This window comes from Phragmites australis, chromosome 10 (genome assembly GCF_958298935.1).
Source record: "Phragmites australis chromosome 10, lpPhrAust1.1, whole genome shotgun sequence".
In the NCBI taxonomy this organism is placed as follows: Eukaryota; Viridiplantae; Streptophyta; class Magnoliopsida; order Poales; family Poaceae; genus Phragmites; species Phragmites australis.
Genome location: NC_084930.1, coordinates 10,162,848 through 10,179,206, shown reverse-complemented (window position 1 = coordinate 10,179,206; position 16,359 = coordinate 10,162,848). Strand labels below are relative to the sequence as shown.

General features: G+C 49.0%; 1 protein-coding gene across 4 annotated transcripts; it reads left to right on the top strand.

Moving 5' to 3' along the window:
- The first annotated feature begins 1,444 nt into the window (after positions 1–1,444).
- Positions 1,445–10,483, top strand: LOC133883534 (uncharacterized). Of its 4 annotated transcripts, XM_062322882.1 has the most exons (5): positions 1,445–1,594; positions 2,534–2,662; positions 2,775–2,878; positions 4,326–5,134; positions 10,219–10,483. In XM_062322882.1, the coding sequence occupies exons 3-5, from the start codon at positions 2,807–2,809 to the stop codon at positions 10,253–10,255; spliced, it is 918 nt and encodes a 305-aa protein (XP_062178866.1). In that variant the 5' UTR covers positions 1,445–1,594; positions 2,534–2,662; positions 2,775–2,806; the 3' UTR covers positions 10,256–10,483. The 4 variants fall into 4 exon arrangements, with proteins under 4 accessions (XP_062178866.1, XP_062178869.1, XP_062178868.1 ...); XM_062322884.1 differs by having other exon boundaries at positions 1,471–2,662; positions 4,280–5,134; XM_062322885.1 differs by lacking the exons at positions 2,534–2,662; positions 2,775–2,878 and having other exon boundaries at positions 1,469–1,594; positions 4,280–5,134.
- The last annotated feature ends 5,876 nt before the right edge of the window (positions 10,484–16,359 follow it).

Genomic DNA, 16,359 nt, shown 5'->3' with positions numbered 1-16,359 from the left:
CAGTTATAAACTATCTATAAAAATAATTTATGTAGTAGTATCTGTCATTACCCTTTACCATAACACTATCTCTGTAAAATGTTTCAAGTTTCTTTGCAGCTCTACCCAGTGAAAACCATATCTAATTAACTAAGCACCAAACAAATCTCGCCACACGACACTGAAATATGATATGGTCTGCTGTTTCAGCCAATCCACACAGTTTACACCAAAATAAGACCCACTAGTACATGTTTTTTTTCTTATATGTTTTTCTAAATCGCAACAATTCAAATATACAATCTCAACAAATCAAATACGATATCTAAACAAAGGTCGTAGACAGTGAACATGCCTTTGCGAATTGTGGGACTAGGTTTTCAGACGCGGTCATTGGCTGCGCCTGCGGTGGCCGTGCTCCCGTTCAAATCTCACGCCGAGCCGTTCCTCGCCAAAACACCGCAGCGCTGCGACTCTCGCCAGATGCTCCATGGCATTCGCACCACTGCGGATATGGTGCTGAGAACCTTCGAGGCTGCCGCGCGGTGAACGCGTTATCAGTGATATGGCATTATTCCCCGCTCCGCCGTCTCGCTGTAGAGTTTCCCGGAAGTCGCAGAGAAAAAGAAGCCACGCGGCTTGACAACTCTATCCCGTCGCGAGTCGGCAACACCGCGCCTCCACCAGCACCAGCACCACAGCCACACTGCAGGCTCCATCTCACCTACCTGTAACGCGAACGAAGACTTCGGTCGTCGGAAGAACCGCGTCGGCGTTGGAGGTACGTAGGGAAAGCGCCCGGGCGGACCGGCTGAGCCACCACCCGCTCGCATTTTCCTTCGCCGTGAAGGAAAGAATAACTTAATGCATGGTCGATCGGATGGATGGTTTAAGCCGGGGATCGATCTTAGGCCAGCTCTCTTAGATATCAAAATCTCTCTTAGATGTGGCTCGGTGATGCTGCGAGTCGGAACTAGGCATAAGAGAAAACAATGAAGTGGTCCCAAAATTGGATGACAATTTATTCGTGTGATGATGGCTGTGACAATTAAAGTTTGGATGACAATTTTTTAAGCCAGTTTCATCTAAATTTTCGAGAAGTTTATCCATTTCTTCCGAAGGGCAACGCATGGAAACACTTAGCAGAATTCAATTTAAAAAATTTAGTCGAAGAAAACTCGTACCAAACAACCTTACGTTATCTAATTAAAGAGGTTAACATTCTCATTCCCTAGCACCAGCGTTGATCATATACAAAATTTGCAAGAATCTCGTGTGCAAAATTTTTGTAAGATTTTGTATGATCTTCCTATTGTTGGGCTTAAACTACAAACCATTAAAACCCTTATCTTCACTTTAGTTCTCACATCCATAGAAATCCACACGGTTTATGCTGTTGTTGAGCAATCAACATCGCATAACAAGCATCAAATATAAAACTCTCTGAAAAACATCAAATAAAAAACATAAATTTCGAGTTGGCCCACGTCTCTCTATATAAGGGCCTGGCTTGGGTTATCTCTGGGCACAAGAATTCGTAGCCTTCTTCCCCCTCTCCGGCGACTAAACGGCCCTCAGCTGCGCGCAGCGACGCTGGCCGAGTAACGCTCTCAAGGTGAGCTCCTTCTCCACTCTTCCACGCGTTTGCCTCTTTTTAATTGCACACGCGCTAACTAGCACCTACCGCCAAGTCACTTGTTTAGCCAACCACACGAGAGTACGAGACACGACCATCTTCCCCGTCTTCCTCCTCACCAGCTTGACCCTAACATGCCCAGCCGTCACGCTCCCACCCACCACCTGCCGGCAGACCCATCGGCCATTCGGCCGACGGCGGCCGCCGTCTTGGTCGCTCGTTTGGTCGACGAAGCAGCACCATTTTTCGTTCCTTTCGTTCTCCCGTTCTCCTTTTCCTGTAAGTGCTTTGGCAGGGGATTTTTTTTTAACGGCGCTTCCCCACGGCTCGGTCTTCGTTGAAGACCTGGGGATGTCGGACGGGAGCTCGAACCCCTGTCGGCTCGGCTCCATCCGGGAGCGTTGCTACCAAGCGTTGGCAGGGGATTTTGTTTTTGACCGTATGTGTTCATGTTCAGATTTTTTACCATATGCGTGTTTAGATTTTCTAGTGTGCTCTCGGTGTGATTTCTTCGGATTAACGAGTATCAATTGCTTGGTCTGGGTTCGAAGAACTTCCAATCCTGAATCAAGCATGTCCAAATGCGTTGGTATAAAATCGTCGCTAAAAAGAACTTCTATTTTCTTTGGATTGGCCATGACCGGTTCATGCCTTCATGGACGATGCTTTGTTGTGATCTGGGCGTGGTAGGGACGTTTGTTCGCACTTCAGACTTTTGAGCACACGGAAGCTGTCGCCGGCTGCATGTTTAGCGGTTTTCTGCTTGATTTGATGATGTTTTCCTTTTTGGGCACATATGAATACCCTTTCCGGCCGGGGTCGTGAATTCTGAAATCTCTTTGGTCTACATTCTTTTCAAGAACAAGAATACTATTCTTGATGGAGTATCTTTTCTGTCTACTTGTTCTCGATAAACAGGCACCAACACTTCAGATACTGTGAACCGGCGGCCGTGACCGGCAAGCCACAGAAGGCGACGAGCTCAGGAGGACCCAGGGAGGAGACGGGCGCACGATCCAGCCCGCGCGGTTCAAGAGTTTCAAGAAGGTGACTAACTGACCACGACCTCAGTTTCCAATTCCAATATTGACCTCCCCCCCCCCCCCCTCCTCTTCGGAGCTGGTCATCACTCGTGTGGTTCCTACGATTCTTTCTGCAGCACTTGGGCGGCCATCCCCCGGGACGACGGACATGACCGAGACCGACCGCCATCTTAGGCCGGCGCCGCCGCCGCTGGCTCCTCCGGCGACGACGCTCTCACAGGTACGCCCGGTTTCTAATTGCACGTACGTTACAACGGAATCGACGACGCGAACGCTCGCTGTGACCGAACGGCCGGCCGTGAGAGCAGCCCATGGGATTGAGTTCACGGCCACGAATTGAATGTGCAATTGGCAGAAAGAAAGAGACTACAGATCAGATGCACGTATGATTGGATTCTGAAGATTTGGACGCCAAACTGCTCACTGTCTGCTAGAGGTCTCTTGACTTGGAAATCAGCCAGCCAGCTTTGTCAGATTGTCGTGCAGTGAATCTGTCGGCTCAGGGTGGGTCTGATACTGTACTAGGATGTTGCCGTCAGGGCTCAGGACGTGTGGTTCTGTCGTTGGTTGGTGGCACAGTCAGCAAGCTGAGACGACATGGATCGGATCTGTGGTCACCTGTACGTTCCCGAGAAACCGCACGCGGTTAACGAACTGTTGTGAACAATGACAGTGAACATCCGGGTCGAACGCATTATGACATGGGCATTTGATGAAACCTCGTAAACGTCATGGCAACTCTTACGTGGTTAAACAGATTTGTACTCATAATAGAACAAATCCTCTTAAAAGTACCGGTTTATTAGCAAAACACAAAAGGTGACTTTGAGATGTATGCGTTCATGCTTTGTAATATTAAGATGAAATATATGAAAAGAGTCGGTTTTAAAACCTCACATACAATCTACAAGTTGCATAGAATAGCCACACATAAAAAAATATTTTGTGTTGGGCCGGCTAGCCTAGGCCAGTGGGTGGCTTGCATTCTTTCACGGGTAGAAAATTTCCCAACTTGCTGTTAAAAAAGTAAAACATCTTATTTTTCTCTAGATTTTTTTAACAGAGAATTGGTCTCTTTTCGGGGAACATATCCGGTGAAAATATACTAGTGTTGAAAACTTGAGAACACACCGTTGCAAATATTATTTGGATTTGTTGCCAGTAGTGTTTGGAAATCTTGCAAGCAATGTGACACATTTATTGCAAGGAGCAACAAGTATGTTGCCTCATTAGTGCAACAACAATCAAGTTGTGCAACATTTCTAATTATTATTTGCAATCAGGGTTTTTTTACAGATAAATAAAATTTATCGGAGGTCACGAGTAAACATGATTTATCGAATATAACAAACAAAGTTCAAATAAATTTAAAAAAATTTAAACAAAATTTAAATAAAATTCAAATAAAATACTAGTAATTATGGTAATTTTTTTCTACTAGTACACTAATAGACCCAGTAAACTGGATATTTCGGGCCGGATTTTTTCCTCCTGATTGCAACAAATTAAAAAAAGCAATTGCAATAAGTATTTTAAGTTTTCAATACTCAGCATATTTTCACCGGATATGGCCCCTTCTTTAATTGTACAAATGCACTAATTGATGCATCCATGTGCACAGGTTAAGGGACAAGTTTCAACTAAGCAGCTGGTATGTTGCATTGCAGGCCGAGGAAGGGTCTGCAACTGCAACAGCCAGCGAGATGGAAGAGAAATGCCCCAAAATCAAGGCCAAGGAGCACCTCGAAGCCGGCGCCGCGGTCGCCGTCTTCGGCTTCATCGTGCTGTTGGGGTGGATCTGTCTCCCAAAGGAGGCGAAGCACCCGAGCAAAGTGCACTTCACCGTCTCGCTATTGCTGGCGATCGCCACCTTCCTTAGCGGCAGTGCCCTCGTGATGCTCAGCATGACCATGCTCGGCCTCCGCGAGCACCTCGTCTCCGGCAGCCAGCGCGTCGCCTCCAAGTGCCTGCTCGTCACCTGCGCCGCGCTGTCAGTGTTGACTCTGCTCAGTCTTCTTGCACAACTGCCGGGCAGGGTCTACTGGTACGTTGGCCTTGCTGTGGTAACGCCGTTCCTGTTGCTGGCGGCCGGGGTGCATTGGTATCTGAGGCGCCACGGGGACAATGGCGACGAGGCGGCGGCAAACGAGGAGGAGCACAAGGAGGAGCTGGACGCCGTGTCGAAGGTCACCTCCTGCGTGACGACCTCGGCGTTTGGGGGCCTTGTCGGTGTCCTATTCAGCGTGTCCAAGATATTCGGTGCAGCGGCAGACGCCGCCACTGGGGCCGCGTATGCTGCCATATTTTTCATGTTCACCACCGCCATCTCCGGCGTCTTTGTGATGACGGTGTTGAAGAAGGTGCCGAAGATCACCAACCACCGATTCCAACGGCTTTTCATCGGAGCGATGAGCCTCGCCAACGCCTTCCTGCTGTGCTCGCTCGCCTGCGCAGCTTTTGCGGCAGCCTTCGTGGTCTTGCGTGTTGAATAAAATCATGTACTCAGTAGATGTAGGAGTTAGTTATTTTGCTATTTGCATGTACTGCATGAGCTCGCGACCGATTCGTTGGATGTGGGCGTCCTGCGGCCAAGTTGAGAAGTGGCTCCGGCTCCTGCGCCACGAACTCCATCGTGGGATGGCGCGGTGAAAGCAGGTAGTTGCGCAGCTGCCGTGAGCCTCTCGCGTCCATTCGCTACTCCTTTATATTTTGCATCTATACCAGAAAACGTCGAGCGAGTTTGCCCGACACAAAAACCTTCCTGTGTAAAGTGTTCAAGCTAGCAGTCTACATCCAGTTCGTGTGTGTTTGTGAGTTCGTAGTGGAGCAGGGGAGTTCCGGCGGGAGGGAGTTCGCCGGAGAGGTCAACATTTGGCATCAGAGCCAGATATCGGCGTTGGGCTCACGATCGTGTTATGGAGGGCGCCCTCATGCCGCGAGCATGATCAGCGACACCACCGGGTGCACGCTCTGGCGGCCGCGCGGAGAGCAATGGCGGGAGTGGCAACAGCAGGAGCCTGGTGATCCATCGCACGGTTCGGGAAGCCGGTGGTGGAGCGAACTACCCCATGCTCACTCGTACAAAGTACAGTGAATGGGCTATGCTGATGCGCGTCATGTTGCGTGCGCGTGGCTTGTGGATGGTGGTTGAGCACGGCTCCGACAACAAGCAGGAAGACCAGATGGCCATGGAGGCCATCCTCCGCAGCGTCCCTTCGGAGATGATCACCACCCTCGGCGCCATGAACAGCGCCAAGGCGGCGTGGGACTGCATCAAGACTATGCGCGTCGGCACCGATCGCGTGCGCAAGGCTAAGGCACAACAGCTGCAGAGGGAGTACAAGACGATCCAGTTCCGTGACAGCGAGTCCGTTGAGGATTTCGTGCTCTGGCTGAGCGGTCTTGTCCAGGAGTTGGCGACGCTCGGTGACCCGGTCGACGACACGAAGGTTGTGGAGAAATATCTCTGTGTGGTGCCTGACATGTTTTCTCAGCTCGCTCTTTCAATTGAAACTCTGTTGGATTTGTCAACACTATCGATCGAGGATATCACCGGGTGCCTCAAGGCCGCGGAGGACCGGCCTGCGCCATCCTCTCTAACGACGGCGAGCGGCAAGCTCCTGCTGACTTAGGAGGAGTGGGCGGTGCATGTCAAGGAGCGGCAGCAGGGCGAGGAGTCGTCGCGCTCTGGCAAGGGCGGCGGCCGTGGGCGTCACCGCAGCCGGGCACTGAAGAAAAAGGCGGAGGGCGGCGGTCGTGAGTCGAAGGACACGCCCAACCGCGACGACGACCGCAACAAGTGCCGCAACTGTGGCAAGAAGGGCCATTGGGCACGGGAGTGCCGCAAGCCTAAGCGCGTTGACGAGGCGCACCTCACCAAGGACGACGACGACGAGCCGGCCGTTCTCATGATGCAAGCCTGCACCATCACGGAGATGGCACCGGCGGCACCAGGGCCTGTCTTTCTAGATGAGCCTCGCGTCAAGGCACTGCTCGGTGACGCGAGCGATCGGTGTGACGAGGCGTGGTACCTGGACATTGGAGCCAGCAACCACATGACGGGGCGCCAGGAGATCTTCGTCGAGCTGGACACGGGTGTCACCGGTAAAGTCAAGTTTGGTGATGGCTCATACGTCGACATTTACGGTCCTGTTCCTGGGTCGCGACGAGCAACATCGAGCCCTCACTGGTGTCTACTTCATCCCGGTGCTGCGCAGCGATATCATCAGCCTGGGGCAGCTCGACGAGAGTGGCTGCAAGGTGGTCATTGACAACGGTCTGCTGCGCATTCATGATCGACGGCAACAACTCCTCGCCAAGGTACAGCGCGGGGCGAATCGCCTGTACGTGCTGCTGGCTCGTATAGCTCAACTGGTGTGCCTGGCCGCGCGCTGTGATGATGTAGCGTGGCTGTGGCATGCCCGGTACGGGCACCTCCACTTCGATGCACTGCGCAGCCTGTCAAGGAGTGGCGGCGCGCGGTCTCCCGGTGATTGAACACGTCGACCAGGTGTGCGAAGGGTGCATCATTGGCAAGCACCGGAGGGCATCGTTCCCATCATCAACAAAGTTCCATGCTGCTGGCCTGTTGGACCTTGTCCATGGTGACTTGTGCGGGCCGATTTCACCACCGATTCGCGGCGGGCGTCGGTATTTTCTGTTGCTTGTTGATGACCATAGTAGGTACATGTGGCTGTGCCTGCTGGGTGCCAAGAGCGACACGGCGACTGCTATAAAGCAGTTTCAGGCGCAAGTGGAAAATGAGACAGGACGCAAACTACGCGTGCTCCGGACAGACCGCGGCGTGGAGTTCACCGCTGTCGAGTTCACCGAGCACTGCGCAAACAAGGGTGTGTCGCGACAGCTCACCACGCCATATTCTCCACAGCAGAATGGCGTGGTTGAGCGATGCAACCAGACAATCCTTGCCATGGCGAGAAGCATGATGAAGTCGAAGAGCATCCCAGGAGATTTGTGGGGAGAGGCCGTCACCACGGCTGTCTTCATTCTCAACCGCAGCCCGACGAAAGGCATGATAGGTATGCCCCCCTATGAGGCGTGGCACGGAACGCCACCGGCAGTGCACTTTACGCGCACTTTCGGCTGCGTCGCCTATGTGAAGACGGTGACACCACACCTCAAGAAGCTGGAGGACAGAAGCAAGGCGATGGTGTTCATCGGCTATGAGGCCGGCTCAAAGGCATATCGCTGCTATGATCCGGTTAGCGACCGTGTCCATGTAAGTCGCGACGTTGTGTTCGACGAAATGGCCAAGTGGGACTGGAGCAGCGGCGACCCACCTGCCAAGGGTGGCTATGGAGAGCCGTTCACAGTGGATGAACAGGTGTGGGAGGAGGCGCATGGTCCTGGAGTTACTAGTGGAGAAACCCAGGAGATCGGTGACGGGGGGAGTCCTGACATGCTGGCGTGCCCACACCCGGAGACCTCGACTGGTCGCAGCGGAGGCGTCAAGTTCGTGTCACCCACCAATGACGCCATGGAGCAGCTGGACCACTCCGACAGGCAGCCACCGCGGTTCAGGCTGGTGGAGAACGTGCTGGAGCACAGTCCTGCACCGGTCGATGATGAGCTGCATCTCGCTGTCAACGACGAGCCGGCAACATTCGCCGGGGCAAAACACCATGAGTGATGGCGTCGTGCGATGATGGAGGAAATGAAGTCCGTCGAAGACAACCGTACATGGAGCTTGGTTGATCTCCCTGCCGGTCACCGACCTATTGGTCTCAAATGGGTTTTCAAGGTGAAAAAGGATGCCCACGGCGCCGTCGTCAAGCACAAGGCTCATCTCGTTGCCAAGGGGTACGTCTAGCGGCAGGGGGTGGACTTCGATGAAGTGTTCACTCCAGTCGCGCGCCTCGAGTCCGTGCGCGTGCTGGTCGCCATGGCGGCTCATGCGGGTTGGCACGTCCACCATATGGACGTGAAATTCGCTTTCCTCAACGGCGAGCTGGACGAGGAGGTCTTTGTCGTGCAGCCCCCCAGTTTTGAAGTTGCAGGGCATAAGGACAAGGTTCTCAAGCTGCACAAGGCGCTCTACGGCCTCCGTCAAGCACCCAGGGCTTGGAACGCGAAGCTTGATCGCTACCTGCTGGACCTAGGTTTTCATTGATGTGAATTCGAACACGCCTTGTATATGCGAGGAGAAGGTGTCTCTCGCTTGCTTATCGGTGTTTACGTCGACGACTTGGTGATTACAGGAGCAGCCAGCAGGGAGATTGAAGCATTCAAGGAGGAAATGAAGCTGTAGTTCAAAATGAGTGACCTGGGCCTGCTCAATTTCTACCTGGGCATAGAGGTGAAGCAGGACGAGGATGGGATTTCACTCTATCAATCAGGGTACGCCGAGAAGATTCTGAAGAAGGCCGACATGGAAGGTTGCAACCCGGTGCACACGCCCATGGAGCCTCGCTGCAAGCTCAGTCGCGACAGCACCGCATCGCCGACCGACGCCACAGCGTATCGCAGCATTGTGGGCAGCCTTTCGGTACTTGGTACACACATGACCAGACATAAGTTATTCAGTTGGTTATATGAGCCAGTTCCTGGAGAAGCCGATAGAGGAGCATTTGGCTGGCGTGAAGAGGATACTGAGGTACTTGGCTGGTACTTTGCAGTATGGGTCGCTATGCCAGGAGGAAGAAGGCAACACGGATGACAGGTTATTCAGATAGTGACCTTGCCGGTGATATTGTTACACGCAAGAGCACCTCCGGTATTTTCTTCTTCCTGGGTGAAAGCCCCGTCAGCTGGTAGTCAGTGAAGCAAAAAGTTGTTGCACTCTCGTTGTGTGAGGCAGAGTACATCGCAGCAGCCACAGCAGCATGTCAGGGAGTTTGGTTGAGCAGGTTGCTTGCCGAGCTGGAAGGTGAAGACGCCAAGCCATTCTCTCTGAAGATCGACAATCAGTCTGCTATTGCACTCAGCAAGAACCCAGTGTTCCACGATCGAAGCAAACACATTGATCTCAGATATCATTACATCAGAGAATGCATGGAGAACGGGTCTGTTGAGGTCGAACCCATCGGCACCAATGATCAACTCGTTGATTTCCTGACGAAACCACTCGGCAAAGTCAAGTTTCAGGAGATGAGGAGCAAGGTGGGGATGGTTCTTGTTCAGTAGTTGCAGGAGTTCATGATTTAGGGGGTGTTTTGTTGAATAAAATCATGTACTCAGTAGATGTAGGAGTTAGTTATTTTGCTATTTGCATGTACTGCATGAGCTCGCGACTGATTCGTTGGATGTACGAGTCTTGCGGCCAAGTTGAGAGGTGGCTCCGGCTCCTGCGCCACGAAATCCATCGTGGGATGGCGCGGTGAAAGCGGGTAGTTGCGTAGCTGCCGTGAGCCTCTCGCGTCCATTCACTACTCCTTTATATTCTGCATCTATACCAGAAAAGGTCGAGCGAGTTTGCCCGACACAAAAACCTTCTTGTGTATAGTGTTCAAGCTAGCAGTCTACATCCAATTCGTGTGTGTTTGTGAGTTCGTAGTGGAGCAGGGGAGTTCCGGCGGGAGGAAGTTCGCCGGAGAGGCCAACATTGCGGTACCGCATTTTGTGGCATTCGTGCCACTAGTAATCACAGCTATCCTTTGCTTCCTTCTCCGGCATTGCATTGCACGCCGGGGCCGCGCCGGCAGGGTCAATCTGCAGGAGAACCAAGAGGCCCAGCTCAAGGAGATGGAGAACCTCGCGAGCAAGGTGACGGCGGCGACACTGGGAGCCATCATGACTGTTTTTGGAGGCTCTCTTGGTGAGAAATACCACGATAAAGTGGGTGCCATCGATGTGTTCATGGTTGTCCTGACCTCGACGTTTGTGTCCAGCTTCAGATTCATGCTGCTCGCCGCTGCGCCAGACTCAGCCAAGGCGTACCTGGCTCCCGTTGCCAAGGTGCTAGTCTGGTCCTCCGCGTTGTTGTTTGTTGCCATAGCCATTGCTGTTTATGGCATGGAGATGTGGACACCGCGACTGCTTTATTTGGAATTTTGGATTCGAAGGGGTTAGATCTGAGAAACCAAGTTGAAATGTGCCTTGGTTTTCTTGTGATGAGTGATTGACATTGTCATTTATTTGGTTTGATGATCTTCGGTTTTGCATGAGTTTTGATGTGATTTGAATTGATTTGAGATTTCATTTGAGCATATTGATTATGGACTAATTGGAATTGGAGTTGGAGATATGTGTTTGCTTGTCTTATGGTGTATAGGTGATGGATGCAACTTGGCGGTAGACGGCGGGATGATCGGGGCCAAGCGGAGTGCTTGGTACCAGACGATCAAGGAGGTTGGGTGAAGTCAAGGGTGATCCTAACTGAACACATGGAGGTCAAGCAAAGCATTGAAAACGGATGGAGACGGCGTGTTGACAAAGTTAAGCGAAGGGAATACCGGTGCAAGCGACAAGGCGGCCCAAAGGATCGGGAGCGGGAGAGACTTGCCGGCGGTCAGGATCGTATGATGGAGTACACGCGTCGATATCGAAGCGCTTGCTTAAGGTGTAAGCAAGGCGGTGAGTCACGCTTTGAGAAGCGTGCAGGCGGTTTCGTTGTTTGGCCGCAAAACCGTGGGAAGACTGGAGGAGTATGTGGCACCATCGCGAAGCTTGCATCGAGGCGAAGATAAGTCGTGAAGCCACCACGGCCGTCCAATGAATGGAGAAGAAAATGGATCAAAAAGCCCTCGGTGGTAGGTAGGAGTGCACTACAAGAGAGGGGTATTTTGGGGAAAAGCTAGGAAACTTAAGGGCCAAGTTTCCTAGGCTTATAAATAGAGAGGTAGGGCTAGAGAGAGCTTTGAACCAGCCATTTAAGCCCCCTTGTGCTATTCATTTGAGAGCCTTAGAGCTAAGGTTTTAGAGGAGAGAAGGATGAGTACTTAGCCTATGTAATAGGTGAGAGTTTTGATAGATAAATCTTTGTAATCTGCCTAAAATAGGGCTGACATCTTTGAGTAATTAAGTTTATGTTTTTGCATATGCTTGAATTCCCCTCCTTCTAGTTTCCCTCTATTGGTTCACTTGCAAGTTTGCAAGTTTTTTGGTTTTGTCTCTCTGATTCTTTTGCTTCCGCTTAAACGTTTTGAGGTGAGTTGGGTGAGAAATAGGAAAAGGCCATCTATTTCGAAAGAAATTTGTTGAGACGCCTATTCACAACCTCTTAATGCATGCGTAGGAACGAGACTGACGACTAGAAGGGGTGAATAATTGTTTCAACAAATTTCTTACGAAGTCGATGGTCTTCTCCTATTTGGATTACCCAACGCACCTCAAAACTCAAGCGGAAACAAAAATAGAGATATGTTTTAACAAGAGAAAAAATCGAGACAACACGACTACACAGATGATATATAAACCATAAGTTCCATTTAAGATCAATCCATATGTCATAGCATGTACTTGAAAGATCACAACTAACAAAGAAACAAGAAAAGATGAACACCGAGTAATGAAACTCTCTAAGTTGATTGTCTAGAGGCAAAGAAATTTAAGACCCAATCACATAAGCTTGTGTATTCGAATTTTATGTCTCTAGCAACAAGAAGAATATCATTACAATGTGCTGAAATTTCAGCCCAAAAATCAAAACGAAAATCAAATCTGGAAACCGAAAAACTTGCAAACTTGCAAAGGAACAAATAGAGGGAAACTAGAAGAATGTGATCACAATAATAAAAAGAAAAATAAACTTCATTGCAACAATGGTCAGTCCTATTTTAGGAAGATTAAAAAAAATTCTCACAAAGCTCTCGCCTAATATATAGGCTAAACACTAATCTTCCTCTCCTCTAAAACCCTAGCATAAGACTCTCATATGGATGGCTCAAGTGGCTCAAAATGACTGGTTACTCCTCTCCTATAGCTCTACCTCTCTATTTATAGGTCTAGTAAACTTTGTCCCTAAGTTTTCTAGTTTTTTTTTCCAAAATACCTCTGTCTTGTGGTACATACCTACCTATCACCAAGTGCATTTTGATCCATTTTCTTCTTCACTCATTGGACGCACTCAGCACCTTCACGACTTAGCTTCGTCTCGACACAAGCTTTATGATGGTTTCATGTACTCCTCAAGTCCTCCCATGGTTTTGAAACCGAACCACGAAAATCTAGTATGCTTATCAAAGCATGACTAGCCACCACTTACTTCCACCTGAAGCAAGCGCTCCGATGATGACACGTGTCCTCCATCTTGCGATCTTAATTGTCGACAAGTCTACCTCGATCCCTCGAACCAGCTTGTCACTTGCACCGGCATCCCCTTCATTTGACTTTGTCAACACGCCATCTTCATCCTCCGTTTCATGCTTTGCTTGACCTTCATGTCTACAGCTAGAATCACCATTGACTCCATCTGGCCCTCCTTGATCATCTGACAACAAGCATATGGTTAGCCCTGATCACCCGCCGTCGACCACTAAGTTGCATCCGTCATATGCACACCATGAAACAAGCAAACATATTTCTCCACACTCTAAAACATCTCTAGGTTAGCATAAAATCAAAAACTTCAACTCAGAGCACATCCTGTATAAAACGTGAACACCGGATGTTCCGATGTATTCTGCTCCTAAACACTAGACCATCTGGTGAGTGTAGCACTATATGTTCCAGGAAAATTTTGCTCCCTGCAAGAAAAGGTCCGGTGGAAGCTTCCAGTGATCTCATATCCATCACCGGATAATCCATTCATCATACGGCCTCAGCGCCTTCACAACTTAGCTTCACCTTAACGCAAGCTTTACGATGATGTCACGTACTTCTCTAGTCCCCTCACGGTTTTAAGGCCAAACCGTGAAACCCTAGCATGCTTCTCTAAGCATGATTACTCGCTACTTGCTTCCACCTGAAGCAAGCACTCCAATGATGACGCGTGTCCTCCTTCTTGTGATCTTGACCTCCGGTAAGTCTCTCCCGCTCCCGATCCCTCGGACCACCTTGTCACTTGCACCGGCATCCTCTTCACTTGACTTTGTCAACTCATCGTCTTCATCCTCCATTTCATGCTTTGCTTGACCTTCATGTGTACAGTTAGGATCACCTTTGACTCCGTCCGGCCCTCCTTGATCGTTCGGCACTAAGCACCTGCTTAGCCCTGATCACCCACTAACGATCGTCAAGTTACGTCCATCACCTACACACCATTAAACAAGTAAATATATTTCTCTACACTCCAAAACATCTCTAGGTTAGCATGAAATAATTTTTTTTAACTCAGAGCACATCCTATAGAAAAAATGAACACCGGATGTTCCAGTGTATTCTATTCCTAAACATCGGACCATCCGGTGAGTGTAGCACTATTTGTTCTAAGAAAATTTTGCTCTCTATAAGAAAAGATTTAGTGAAAGCTTTTGGTGATCTCATGTCCATCACCGAATAATCCAGTATTAGCCAATCCACCGAACCACCCTTCTGCAACCTCTCTGCAATAAAAGGTCTGGTGCATTCTCCGGTGTTCACAAATTCAGCACCGGATCATCCAACATACATATTCAAACTTAGCGCTAAAAATCTCCTTTCTGCAGAAAATACTCCGGCGCTCTCTATGTCCATCGCCGGACTATTCAGTATTTACTTCTATTTCTGCTTTAGTACTGAAAATACTCTGGTGCTTACTTCACCGTAACACCAGACTATCCAGTGTGGTAAAAATATTCACACAATAGATGTTCCGGTGAGGTATAATTTTCTAAACTCTGAAACAGTCTGCTCTAATTCAAACTTTGGTTAGCCATAAACAAGATCACACACAAACAGAATCACACAAACCAAAATGATCTCAAATCCAACATTAACAATAACTTATCACATACAAACTAAGTTACATTTCAACTTAATTTGTCAGCATGTTAATGGGAGCGGACGCCCCAGCCTGTGAAGTTTGGTGTAGATATGCACATCCATTTTTCTTTTAAGAAAAGCATTCTTGTACTGGTAGTTTGGTGGAACGCTTACATTTGAGTTCAAAATCACAAAGCAGCCCGGGGCGTCCCGTTCTTTTGATGACAACGAGCTGAGAATTGAGGGCAACAACATAATCTAAAATGGGAGCTTATGTTGAGAAGACGACCAGATTAGGAAACCAATCTGCAACAACCATCATAGAGACGGATGCACGAATTGGGTGACCTTGAGAACCATTACCAGCAATCTTAGGAGAAATTGCAATAACAATGAGGCAAGAACACACGGTGCTCCAAAACAAAAACAAGGTGTTTCGCTAATAAATCCATATGTGGCTTTCAACTCTCCAGAGGCAAGGATTTAATCTTTCGAAGTTCATGTTTTGATTTCAATCCAAAGAACTGCAATTAGCAATAGGCCATCAGCTTCTAACTTGCAGATTCGAACTTTGAATTCAAGAGTTATAAAAATTTCAAAATGGAAGTCAAGAGCTTTCCACTCAAGTCATCAATCTTCACGTGTGAAAAAAGTACCAAAAAAAGAGGAAAATGAAACGGGAAAAATAACAAATAACAACGCTACTGAAGCAACGCAAGCCGCAACTGGCGGCGCACAGAGCAGCTAGGCTGCTTGGGCAACAGATCTGTAAGTCTTCCCAGCATGCTATGTGTAGGTCCTGCCAGGCCTGGTCTGTTCCATCGGTCCAAACGGCAAAGGATCTTGTTGCGCCGGATGTTACCAAAGCAGTCTTGGGCTTTCTGAATGGTGGAAAAGTGCCTAAAGATATAAACAATAATGTGCTTGTTCTAATTCCTAAAATTAAGTATGCACAGGAGCTGTCCCAATTCAGACCAATCTCTCTTTGCAACGTGATGTATAAACTTTGCTCAAAGGTGATAGCCAACAGATTGAGAGAGATGCTGGATGAGATCATTTCAGAGGAGCATAGTACTTATGTACCCGGACGTTTGATAACGGATAATGCGCTAACTGCGTATGAATGTATCCACTATCTCAAGAGGCAGAAAGGGAAAATGGGTGCATGGCGATCAAGTTAGACATGGCTAAGGCGTACGACCGAGTTGAATCTTAAAGGAATACTCCAGAAATTGGGCTTTCAAGCACAGGTGGTAAACCTTATCATCAACTGTGTCAGCTCGGTAACATTCTCAACCCTATTCGTGGCATTCGTTAGGGGGACCCAATCTCACCATACTTGTTTCTTTTATGTGCTGAGGGTCTATCTTGCTTGTTGAAAGAAGCTGGCGCTCAATACTTAATAAGAGAAGTACGAGTAAGTGTTTAATCCTCTTGGCTCAATCACCTACTATTTGCAGATGACTGTAATTTTCGCGGAGGCATCAGATAGGGAGGGGGAGGAAGAATGACTAAAAGTAATTCTTGATGACTATGCACATGGCTCAGGTCAGCTCGTGAACAGATCTAAGTTGGCGGTACTTTTTTTAGCAAAAACAATACCAAGGATATAAAACAGGAAGTTCATGAGGCGCTGGGCATATCCATTGAAGCTCTAGTGGAGAAATATTTGGGATTACCTGGGTAGATCCACCAAAGAGGCATTTGAACATATACCGAGTAAAATCAAAGGGGTGAAGGAGGGTGGAGCGAGAATAACATGCATGAGCTCTGCTGGCCGCGAAGTACTAACAAAATTTATGGCACATGCCATCCCAACGTACTCCAAGAGTTATTTTAAACTCGCTGTTCTGGAACTTGCCAATAGATCACCACCTGTATCTCCAACTACTTGTGGGGTGG